Source organism: Garra rufa, chromosome 5 (genome assembly GCF_049309525.1).
Source record: "Garra rufa chromosome 5, GarRuf1.0, whole genome shotgun sequence".
In the NCBI taxonomy this organism is placed as follows: Eukaryota; Metazoa; Chordata; class Actinopteri; order Cypriniformes; family Cyprinidae; genus Garra; species Garra rufa.
The window spans coordinates 37,937,514-37,950,106 of NC_133365.1; the positions used below are offsets into that span (position 1 = coordinate 37,937,514).

General features: G+C 36.7%; 1 protein-coding gene across 15 annotated transcripts in view; it reads left to right on the forward strand.

Moving 5' to 3' along the window:
- Positions 1–12,085, forward strand: part of arvcfb (ARVCF delta catenin family member b) — a 331,914-nt gene extending 319,829 nt beyond the window's left edge. For 11 of the 15 annotated variants that reach the window (XM_073840202.1, XM_073840206.1, XM_073840207.1 and 8 more), the window contains 6 exons: positions 430–541; positions 1,940–2,027; positions 3,635–3,688; positions 4,355–4,446; positions 7,311–7,423; positions 9,551–12,085. In XM_073840202.1, coding sequence (XP_073696303.1) covers positions 430–541; positions 1,940–2,027; positions 3,635–3,688; positions 4,355–4,446; positions 7,311–7,412 — 448 coding nt within the window. In that variant the 3' untranslated portion in view covers positions 7,413–7,423; positions 9,551–12,085. The remainder of the gene's footprint in view (positions 1–429; positions 542–1,939; positions 2,028–3,634; positions 3,689–4,354; positions 4,447–7,310; positions 7,424–9,550) is intronic. The other 4 variants (XM_073840211.1, XM_073840213.1, XM_073840214.1 and 1 more) reach the window with 3 other exon arrangements.
- Positions 12,086–12,593: the final 508 nt, after the last annotated feature.

The following is a 12,593-nucleotide window of genomic DNA, read 5'->3' on the forward strand; positions in this document are numbered from 1 at the left end:
CTCTGGAGAGTAAGCCATATGTTAAACAAACCTCCTCCATCCTTTCCACATGTGACCTCGTTTAAAACTTCACATCGCTTATACCGTTTCTGCCTGAGTGTAATTTTACCCAAAACTAAATATTGATTGTGAGAGATTAACTTTTTAAAGAGTACATGCTAGACTGGAGAGTGGCTACATGGTCGCTACTCTATCTCTCTCTGACTCTGGAGATGCGGCTTTGAAGTCGTAGGCTCCTGGTAATTAAGTGAGGATCACAGGAAAAGCTAATGAAGTGAAAAGAGAGAAATCTGTGGCCACAGGGGTTGGAGTTTGGAGCCATAGTGACTCTGCGATGCTGGGAGGGGAACAGATGACTTTGAATTTGAGAGTTATTCCATTGGGCTCCGGATTCCTAACTCTCTTTCCCTCCATGTTTATGCATCGCAGCCAGTCAGCAAGGGAGACCAAAGCTGCTTCCCATGTACTACAGACGGTTTGGAGCTATAAGGATCTGAGAAACGCCCTGACCAAGGATGGATGGAATAAAACACACTTCCAGGTAGGACGAAGCATAAACACACACAAACACACTGATTTCTCAGTTGTTATTATACCAAATGGTAAAGTGTAGAAGCGTAAATCTCACAAAGTCATACTTTACTCTAAAATGTAAAGGAAAAACAAAGAAATTAAGAAGAAAAAATGTGGATAATGAAAGTGGAACCTTATTGGAGTGTTGTTTTTTTATGACAATCTAGCAGAATTGTCCCACAAAATTCTCACGCCAAAAAAACACACACAAAAAAAAACTTTTTCATTATTGTAAAACATTCGGATCTGAGCACAATGGTGTTCTATTTTACCATTTTCAATGTAAAAATGATATAAAATGCTATACAAATATTATTCAAATGTCTCATATTTTTCACATCACAGTATTTGTTGTTGAATGGGAATGAGATCAAATGTGCTAAAGTTTATTTACTGTGCCTAACTGCCTGTAAAATTACTTCATCATGCACAAAAAGTTAATAATAGACCATTTACTTGTCTCGATGCACAATACAGGTTTTTGTAAACAAAGTAAAAAGTTTCTGTGATATTCAAATGTTTGTAACTATCCTTTGCATCCCTTACTGTACATGCAGTACTATGCAAAAGTCTTAGGGTGCTGGTATTTTCACCAACAACAACAAAAAAAATGTTTTTAAGTAAGCTATTTCTATCTTTTGCTGTAGTGTGCCTGTAATAATCCAGTGAGATTTTTGTTTGCAAATAGAGTCTGACAACAGCCAGTGCTCCACACAGACATCTGATCTCATCACCATCCAGTCTGTCTGGAATGACGTGAAGAAACTGAAAAAAATTGAGACAGACTAAATCCAAAAGAATGAAGATGCTTCAAGAAACCTACCTGCAAAGCAATCTGGAAAAACTATGGCAAAACTAGGGCAAAAGCTGCTTTAAATGTGAGGGATGGTCACACCAAATTTTGATTTATGACATTATTTTTGACAGCATCCTCGTTTCACAGCATTTTTTACACAAGTGCCTAAAACTTTTAACAGTACTGTAGCTTTGCAGGTAGGTTTCTTGAAGCATCTTGGAGACATTGCCACAGTTCTTCTGGATTTAGTCTGTCTGAGTTTGTTATGTCTGTCATTCCAGACAGACTGGATGATGATGGGATCAGATCTCTGTGTGAAACACTGGCTGTTGTCAGACTCCTTGTGCAAACAAAAATCCCACTGGATTTTTACAATTAATGGCAAAATAAATGTTTGGAAATGTAAACTGATATTTCCTACTGATACACTACAGCGAAAGATTTTTTTAGCTGGTGAAAATAGTGGCTTTTGCACAGTACTGTGTTTTTGTCCAAATCCAAGTGTTCTTTGTGATGGTTTTGTCACTCTGCCCTGTGTTTCTGACACATTCTCCTCTTGATCCTTTTCAGCCGATAGCAACTGGCACTCCCAAAGGATCCAAGAGTTGCAAGCCTGGCTATGACGATACCACACTCCCCTTGATGGAGAAGAACCAAGGTTAGCGTAAGACCTCAAACAGAGACTTTACACACCCTGATCGCAGCAAATCTGGATGCTCAGGGGAGTTGTGAAGGTTCAGGTGCACCTGCGCAAGCATATCTTCTGAACTCTACTACTTTCTGTGTTTTAACACATGGCAGAATGCTTGATCTCTCACCCCCGCTGCTCAGCCGGTGTGTGCAGCTGCCGCATCTCTTGTGCTTTAATCGGTCATTTGAGCGGTTCATATGATACAGAATGATTTATGAGGATCAGACAGCAGATTAATGGGCCTCAGTGTAGGAGCTCATTATTCATTCACTCTCAAGTAAAATGATGGTAAATTACTGCAGTGCTGCAATAAAAAGCCCATCCGTCCACCCAGGACACATCTCATTGAGAGAGGAGTTAGCATGACAGCTTTGGCTTTTTTTCGGATTTTATTACTGCTGTTAGCATGGATGCTCATGACAGTGATACATATGATCACTTCCATCAGTCCCATGCCATTCCCTGCTTGCCTTAATGTGGAGAATAAAGCACAACAGTGACTGCCCACCTTTACAGAAGCCTTTAGAAGTATTTTTCTCATTAATTTTCTCTATAGCGGAATATAAAATGGTCTTGAACCAAATAAACCACTATAAACTACTCATTCATGAACTGTTGTGAAGGATATTATAGAATCAGCACAACTATAAAACATTAAACTTTTAACTTAAGATCATTGTTTGTGAGTATAAAATATAAATTTGCATTACCGTTCAAAATGAATGGACGGTAATGTTTTTTTATTGTTTTTGAGTCTCTTATGCTTATCAAGAGTTTATGCAATCTAAAATACAGTAAAAGTCTGTTTTTTTCATTGTGTGAAATATTATTACAATTTAAAATAACTCTTTTCTATTTAAAATATGTGGTTCTGGACCACAAAACCATTCATAAGTGGCATGGTTATATTTGTAACAGCCAACAATACATTGTTTGGGTCAAATATAGATTTTTTTATGCCAAAAATCATTGAGATATTAAGTAAAGATCATGTTCCATGGAGATGTTTTGTAAATTTCCTACCGTAAATATACCAAACTTAATTTTGATTAGTAATTTGCATTGATAAGGACTTAATTTGAACAACTTTAAAGCCGATTTACTTAATATTTAGATTTTGTTGCACCCTCAGATTCCAGATATTCAAATAGTTGTATCTCAGGAAAATATTGTGCTATCCTAACAAACCATACATCAATGGAAAGCTTATGTATTCCACTTTCAGATGACAGTTTGACCCTTATGACTTCATTAAAAAAAAGCGTACTGACCCCAAACTTTTGAATGATAGTGTATATTAATAAATGAATTGACTGAGAGTGTAATTTGACTGATTTGATTGTCATTCCTGTGCTTCATGGCTGTGGGTGGTTACTGTTGATACAGATTGCAGCTATTCTCACTTTGTCTTCTCTGATCGGTGTCTCTCACTTCAAAATTGTGAATAGTTTTAGAGTTCTCTCAGTATTTTTTTTAACACTTAGCAATTTTATGTTTAAATTGACAAATGAACAAAAAAAGGTGACCATGAGTATTAGTGGTGTGAAAAATCTAGCCTGTAAAATGCTTTGCAGGCAACAGAGGGTGTAGCGGCGGGGATATGATACCTATGGACGAACTCGGTCCAGGTAAGACAATGTCGGCATGCCCTCGAAAAAAAAAACCTACAGACTGAGAATACAAAACCATAATCCTTCTAATTCCATTCCTCCTAAAATTTCTCCCAAGCAATGTTGTGTTTAGTTTTAAACGTAATTGAATTCTAACCGCATTTCTTTTTCCCTGAAGAGTTTCATTCCAACGCTGTCTGCAATACCCCTCTTTTAATAAGATGTTTGTAGTGTTGTTGTGTTTGGTGTGTTTTGGGCCAATGAAAATTTGAACAGAAGCTCTATTGCTTGTTCACTACTGAGTACAACCTCTTCATTATGGCGCCATCTCTCTGATCTTCTCCACTGAAGCGGCATCCTCTCCAAGCCTGACTGACAATAATTGGACAGAGGCTGAAGATGGGGTGCTGCTTGAGTGGGTAGAAGAAAGTGATGAAATGCGGTGCCAGTGGGGGACGGCTCGTACACACGGCCTGCACGCACACAAACACAAAACCCGCACAGTCATCACACACATCACGCGCTCAGCTGCGAGCACGCGAACATCTGTGAACGCAGCACATACGGGATGCTCCCAGCTGAAGGTTGAGGGATCTGTCGCTGCTTGTTTGAAGAGCCCTGCTGAGGGTGCTGACACACCGATCATGATAACAGAGCTTTTCTGCTTTCTTTCCCTCTCATTAGATGGCTACTCAACGATTGACCAGAGAGACAAAGACTCCAAGTACAAAAGCAGCGACGGCTCATCGGATCTGCAGGAGCGGGAGCCGTTAAAGGTCAGAGCCGAAGTGTCAGAAGCGAGACACGTTTCTACATCTGTTTAATCTGAGAAGGCACTCTGCGTGACAATGCTGTCTGTGGTAGTGTGGTAATATCCTCTCTGTCTCATTAGCTGCTTCAGGCACCAACTCTGCAATTTTTGCAGAGGAAAGAGAAATTATATATTAACAGTGAACTTGTGTTGGAGCCACAGTGAAGCAGTTAGCTGCATAACCTAGTGAGTTGTCTAATTAGTGGAAGGCTGCAGGACAGTGTTGCCAGGTCTGTAGAACAATAAGCAATCTGGTCTGAGTCAAAATAAGCAAAAACAAATTAAAGTGGTTTGCATGCGTTGGAAATCAGACTCATGACTGCCCATATTTATAAGCATTGTTATAAAAGAATCCTAAAGTTGCTTATAAGTATGATAGCAGTTAGAAATAGCAGGTACTGTAGAAAAAATGATGCTGCCTTGTAAAATTTTAACCCAAGATGGTAGACACAATAAAGAAAATTTTGATTTATTCAGTACTGAAAAGTGTCAATAAAAATGTTCCATCCATATAAATATAAAAAAAGAGTTTAATTTATTGATTAATGCAAAGTTTAAATATACTTAATATGGACAGATATGGATACCTTAAATATACAGATATAGACAGTGTGATCTGAAAGTCTTATATATATTCTCATATATGATGCAGAGTGAGTGCCATAGGTAATGACAGCATGCCGATAAACAGCCATATCGCACTGTTACGAGTGTGATATTGCATTTATACAACAGTTCGACTGCACAAGTGTGTAAATGCATAAGAAATGACAACGGATTGCCTTTGAAAATCCTCTTTTGTGTAAACAACTTCCTTCTGCGATGGATTCAAATCTCAAATTGACAGTTTGACAGCTAAGCTCAAACCTCCATTACTAATTCGAAAACGTCACTTTAGAACTAGTAGTGAAGGAGCATTGAGTTGCTTCATTGAAAGCTTTTTGTATTACTGTATTAAAAACTCACTGTATTATGCAGAGCTGAGTATTATGAGATAGAGATGGACTGAGCGAGTGTGATTACCTGCATCTAATGCAGCATTCTTTCTTAAGCTCAATCTCATATTCAAAATAAAACATTAGTTTGAATGTCCACTGAGGAAAGCGATATCTTTGTTGTACTATCCTTTCATCTGTTAAGATCTCCGATGACAGCGTTGCTCAGTCCATTTGTTGGCTGCATCTTACAGGGTGTTGTTGAAAGTAAAAATAACTTTGTTTACAACAGCGTTTCAGTTTCTTTTAAAGTTTTTACTGCAGACTCACTCATAAAAACTATCTCTTGTCGCCATCTAATGGTGAAACGACGTAACTAATCACCATCATGAGAACACATACTATTTCCCAATACTAAATACTATAGTTAAATACTACTGTTATTTAAATAAAATACTTTTTATTGAGTTTACTGCATTGTAGTTACATAAAATATAATGTGATGAGATTTTGTCCTCAGCCAAAACTATGTGCTCTGGAAAATATAATACATTAATGAGACCAAAGACTGCTCATTAGATTTTGCCAGCAGCAAATTCCAAAAGATCTAGCTTAGAGGTAAGGCTGCTCTCAGTAGGTTCATGAGTGCTAAACGCCCGCTGACGCCCTGGAGCTCACATCTCCGAAAACAACGAAGAAAATTTTTAAATTGACGTTATCTTTATTAACAAACCACATATTTGAAGTCTAAACAAGTACATTCTCACCTTAAAAAACTTTTAAAACTACATTTGACACAAAAACAGTATTATTTGTAAAATTATAGTGATTTGTGCATCTGCCATGACACTCGCTGTGAGAAATACCACAAGTGGAGTGATACAAACAGTGAAACGGTTGGAGCTCTGTTATCACTACTCCTCTCCACCAATCAGATTTAAAGACAAGAAAAAACTGTTGTATATATATGTGTGTGTGCGTGTGACTTTCTGATCACACTGTTTATATCTGTATATTTAAGATATCTGCATCTGTCCATGTTAAGTATATTTAAACTTGACTTCTACTCGTACAGTCTGTTGTTAGCCCCTATTTTGTGCCTAAATGGATAATTAAACATCAGCTTTGTGATTGTAAAGTCATTAATGTAGAGATGATTAAGAAACTGTCTGGTGCTGCTGTTTTCCCCCTCTGACTGGCATCTGTAGGAGAGGTCGACTTGCATATCAAGTGCCTCTGCAACAGTAGATTGAGTTCTCTTACTCCCTCTTGACTTTATATGGAGTCATTTCATATTATGAGTGTTATCAGAGCCCAGCATGAGAGTGATTCACTTTACTCTGTCTGCTTTTGAAAGAGGCCACACTGTGCTCATAGATGAGCGTGCTCACAGACACTCTGCATTATTGACGACTACATTTCTGTACCATCTGTAGTCCGTCTCAGCATTGTGACAGGGCTTTGTATCTCAACAGCTGCCTGCCATATTTCTTTGTTAGGCTTTCCAAGCGCTTTAATAGATGTCATGACAAACTCAGATTTCTGTCACTGAGACTGTCAGAACGTCAACCGAACAAACAGATTCAATCTTTTCTATTGTCACAATATTTGGCAGACATTAAGGGTTTATTTCCATACTAATACAATGAAGTTGCTCCCTCTAGGGGTCCTTGTTGGCACAACACGCTTGTTTACCTAAATGTCACGCTGTTCAAAGTTTGCGGAATGGATCTTTGTTCAGTTCTGCATGCATTTACTTCAATTACGTTTCTCTTCTATCATAACTGTTTATTTTCCCCTTGAGCTTCCCCTTTTGTGAGAACTAACTCTAGCCTTTCTCTGTGTGTTTAAACTGTTGGTTTTGCTGATCTGAACCCCTCTCCCATTGCTGCAGAATGACACAAATAGGAAACACTATATCAGGAGCAACAGGCCAACTGTCAGTCTGGTGGATGCTTGTGATGTTAAACCTCAGCCTGTTGACTCTTGGGTCTAAATGCATGCATGGTAGGTTTTATGTGTTTGATTTGGATGTTTTATAGTAGCGTTTTTTTTTCTCGACCGTCCTGTTTATCAAATAACACCCACCCTTTGTTATCATTTGCTCTAACCCAGAGAAGTGCGTTGTCCAAATCTGACACTAATCTGAACAGTTTTTCTTAAAAAATGGAGCGTGATTAAGTGTCTATATTGCATGTACACTACTGTTCAAAAGTTTGGTGAAGGTTTTTAATGTTTTTAAAGAATCAAAAACAGTAGTATTGTAAACATTATTACAATTTAAAATAACTGTTTTCTTTTTTAATGTATTTTAAAAGGTAATTTATTCTTGTGATGGCAAAGCTACATTTTCCGCAGCCGTTACTCCAGTCTTCAGTGTTACAAGATCCTTCAGAAATCATTCTAATACACTAATTTGGTGCTCAAGAAACATTCTTTATTATTTTTAATGTAACAATTCTGCTGCTTAATGTTATAGTGGAAACCATGATATATTTTTCAAGCATTCTTTGGCAATTAGAAAGAATTGCATTTATTTTGAAATAGAAAACATTTGCAATATGTGGACCTCAAAACCAATCAGAAGGGTCATTTAAAATTAAAATAAGATTTATAGATAATCTGAAAGCTGAATAAATAGGCTTTCCATCGATTTATGGTTTGTTAGGATAGGACAATATTTGGCCGGGATACAACTATTTGAAAATCTGGAATAGGAGGGTGCAAAAAAATCTACATACTGAGTAAAAAGTGCCTTTAAAGTTGTCCAAATGAAATTCTTAGCAATGCGTATTGCTAATCAAAAATTAAGTTTTGAAATATTTACAGTAGGAATTTTACAAAATATCTACGGATCATGATCTCTACTTAACATCCTAATGATTTTTGGCATAAAAGAAAAAATCGATGATTTTGACCCATACAATGTATTTTTGGCTATTGCTACAAATATACAAATATACTTAATCTACATATTATAAATTAATTTACAATTTAAAGTATGTATTTCTTTCAAATAAAACCTCACCCCAAAACTTTTGAATGGTATTCAATCATTTTCTGTGGAAAGTGGACTAAAATGATCGAACTACAGTGTGTCATACATGTTCTTGTAGGCAGTGCTGACTTCTCTGGGTTTGCATTACCATCGTCTGTTTATTTTCACTCTCATGCTTGCCAAATATCTGCTCATCAACCTTGCTTTCTTCATCGCATACTATATCTGTCTGGCAGGACACAATCATCAGTTGAATTGTAGTTCTTGAAACATGTAGAATTAGATCATGTCTAGATGATCTTAGTAGTTTGCCATTCATCAAAAACAAATTTGGTTAAAGACTAAAGTTAAATTTTTTTTTGGCTGTATTCTTTTAAATCTGGTAAGTTATAAAGAGAAAACCTGGACTCTGTCACTAGTTTCAACATTCTAAAAATCATCCATCATTCAATTAACATGCTCATTTTTATTTGGCAGACATTATCTTGTGTATGTCTATAGATGTAATCATGTCTTTGTGAACATAAAAGAAATATCTCTCATTATTAAAGGGATAGTTCACACAAAAATGAAAAAACCTATCATTAATTACTTATCCTTATGTCGTTCCAAACCCGTAAGACCTTTGTTCATCTTCGGAAAACACAAATTAAGATATTTTTGCTGAATTACAAGAGCTGTCTGATCCTGCGAGAGCTATGAGCTATGAGAATACTTTTTGTGCCCAAAGAAAACAAAAATAACAACATGGTGGTACTCTCGATAATGGCGGAGGACCTGACTTGGAGGACAAAAATTGTTGATTAAAGTTGTTATTTTTGCTTTCTTCGGGCACAAAAAAAAATATTCTTGTAACTTTGTACAATTACTGTTTTACTGATGTCCTTACCACGTTCATTACCACGTTTTTGGGCCTAGGAACATTTCAGTTACACTGCTGTCTATGCAGGGTCAGAAAGCTCTCGGATTTCATCAAAAAAAATCTAATTTGTGCTCCAGAGATGAACGAAGGTCTTATGGGTTTGGAGCTACATGAGGTTGAGTAACTAATAATGACAGAATTTTTGAGTGAACTATCTCTTTAAGTCTGATAATGTCGTCTGATCTCTGTGGCTTTCCTGCCCTCTCCGCTGCAGGCTTAGCTAGCAACAGCGCCACATCTTACTACACAAGGATTTCACAAGTCACCACTGCCATTAACTGCAGAGCTCACCGTGATGTGGACTCATCTGAAGACTTTGCCTAAAAGAGCGAGAGAAAAACACAAACTTTCATTCAACAGCCAATATTTTGAGATTTCTCAACAAGTGAAAAAGAAAAAAAAAAAAAAATACCACTTCTCATATGTACATTCCCACTGGACATAGTGTACCCAAGAACTGAGGATTTGCTGTCACGGAGCCGGAATGATGGATTGATTTGAGTGTACAGGAAGTGCTGTCAAGGACGTGGACGTGTATTGGAAGGAATTGGATGGAGGGGTAAAAGGAAATAAGAAAAAAACTATTTTTATGTCAAAACAAAAAATATAATTTTTGCCTATATTATTTTTGTTGTACGTTTCTGCCTGATTACTGTTTGTTTTGTGGATTTGTTTTCCCCAGAAGTGCAGTGAATTGTGAATTTCTTTTTCTTTTCATTTTGTAGAGTTTTAATGAAAGTTTGGCTTTTCTAAAATAGTTAAAGGACACTTGTGGAAGGAGGAAAGAGAACGTTTTTTGTTGTTGATGTTCATTACAGTGGTGTAGGGGCACATACAAAGTCTGGGGCGGGAGGGTCTATATTGAAATGCACGCTTTCGCAATTTCTGTGTGCTGGCTTTATAAAGCAACTTTAAAGACATATTATCACTGTGTTTGTTTCTTCTCACTGAGAACTGTTGTTCAAAAGCAGGGAGCCACCCTGCACAATGACATCTGCACATAGCGGAACTGAAAGGAGGAGAGCTGCTGGATTTGGTCTGCTGACCCTGTATTCCCCTTGACCCGCAGAGGCATGCTGGGTAACACTGGCACTTACCAGCTATTGCTTTGGTTTATTTAATAAGGGGTAATGAGGAAAAAAAATCTATTTGTTAATATGTAGATTGTGGAATGAGGGATAGTAGGAGGATTCACTTGCTCCTGTTGTCATGAAAGTAGATTTTAAAAGCATTTTATATTTTTGTTGTTTTATAAATGTATATTAGGTTACAAAGTTTAAAAAAGAGGGCAAAAGAGGTCACAGTCGTCTTTATAACATTGATAGATGTGAATCCATAACAGTTTGTTCAGAGCACATTCAGTATTCCGTACATAAAGCATGGCCATGTTTGTATAAAAATGATTAATAATATAATAAACAGATCATTGCTTTAGTTAAATGTGTATCAAAGGCTGTAGAGTCGTTCTCATTGTCTATTTATATTTTGTATTTTCACATCTTGTTTTGTTAAATGGAAGCATTTATTTTCAGTGTTCTTTTTTCAATTGGAAAACATGATCTGATTGGTTGGCCAAATGTAAGGAAAGGCCGAGAAGAGGAATCAGGGATAGATACTTCCTTTCATTTCAGCTCTTATGCAAGCCAAAACACTTTCACGTCAAAAATGTATCTCTTGAGTATAAAAGAGAAGCATGACAAATTTCTAATGTTGTTTTCATTCATTTAGTTTCATGTAATTGTAATTTGGATATTACATTGTGGATGCTCAAATGTTCCCACTGTCAATGTAAAGAAATCCTGTGTTAAACATATACATTTTTACCCATAACCACATAAAAATGGGCAAACACTGACATACCAAGTAGGCCGACAAATTATTTTGTTTTCCAGTACTGCTTTATCATCTGATTTCTGTCATGTGACTCTATATAGCAATGTTTTTTTCCATAGTGTTTTAACAGAGACGCCTAATAACAAAATAACAGTGTAATAATTTAATTTTCCAAGAGGAAATGTTGTGTTCGTTCACTTCGAGATCTTTAGCCTTGTGTAGGTTCATTATTAATATTGTCTGTCTGTTCCTGACTGCCTTTTTGCAGAAAACAACCAAAGGATTTTGGTACCGCGTAGTACAAGAGGTTCCCAGAGTGTGAATTTGCATCAGATTGTATATTTATAGAAAAACGGATGTTGAAATGGATTCAAGAGAAACCTACCTTTGTAGATATCACTAATTCAAAGCATCAAAACTCAGTGCGTGTACAACTTGGTAGCAAATGTGTTTGTAACTATCATGTGCCTTAACCTTTTTCCATTTTAGATGAAAATAAGTGTGTTTTATATGTTTTATTGGTCCCTAACTGCTCTTTCTCTCTCTCTATCTCCGTCTCTTTCTCTCTGTCTCTTTGACATATACTGTACAAACACACACACACACACACACACACCTCCTCTTCTGGCTCCTCCCACTTTCATTCACTCTGTGTTCTCAATGTAGTCTAGACTGGTGGTGGGTTTTGCCTTGTATTACATTGTATTATAAACTTTTAAAAGATAGACACATTAAAAAGGGTTTGATTATATAGTTGTTAATGCTTTCCTAGCGCTCAAGAACAATGCCACAGTGACCGAATGTATTGTTAATTTTACTAATACCCAGAAGAGAGAATTGCTCTTGTTAAAGAAAAATACAGGTTTGTAGAGTATCACTTTGGTGTGTTTTCAATAAATCATGCCTGAAAAGAGCATATTCCGTCTGTTTCTTTTTATTCACCTCTAATTTATTAAAAAAAAAGTGCATGAAAAAATGTAATTTGGTCATTCTATACCTATTTGAACCATCCCAAAGAGTTTGATTGACAGGCGATCTGACCAATCATCACGCCGAGTTTGTTTCAGACAAACGAACCTGACAGAAGAGCAGATTAACGTCGGTGGACTTTAAATGGTGTATATTGACGTCTTTCCGCGGTTGAGACAAGATTTTGATGTTTATTTATGTTTATTTCATGCTATAACTAGCACTACAGTGATCGGTCGCGACATATTAAAGAGCCATGAAACGGTATTTATTATTTGAATTTCTTTAAAAATGAGACCTAAAGTAACCTGCTCTGTCTTGTCTGTTGGCATGTTGCCTTTGCAAACGGTCAGTTGAGTTTCAGAGTGTGGCTAAAAACAGTTGAAATGTTGTTCAAAATGTTGTTTTGTGTTCTACAGCAGAAAGAAGACCATATGGATGACATACCGGTGAGT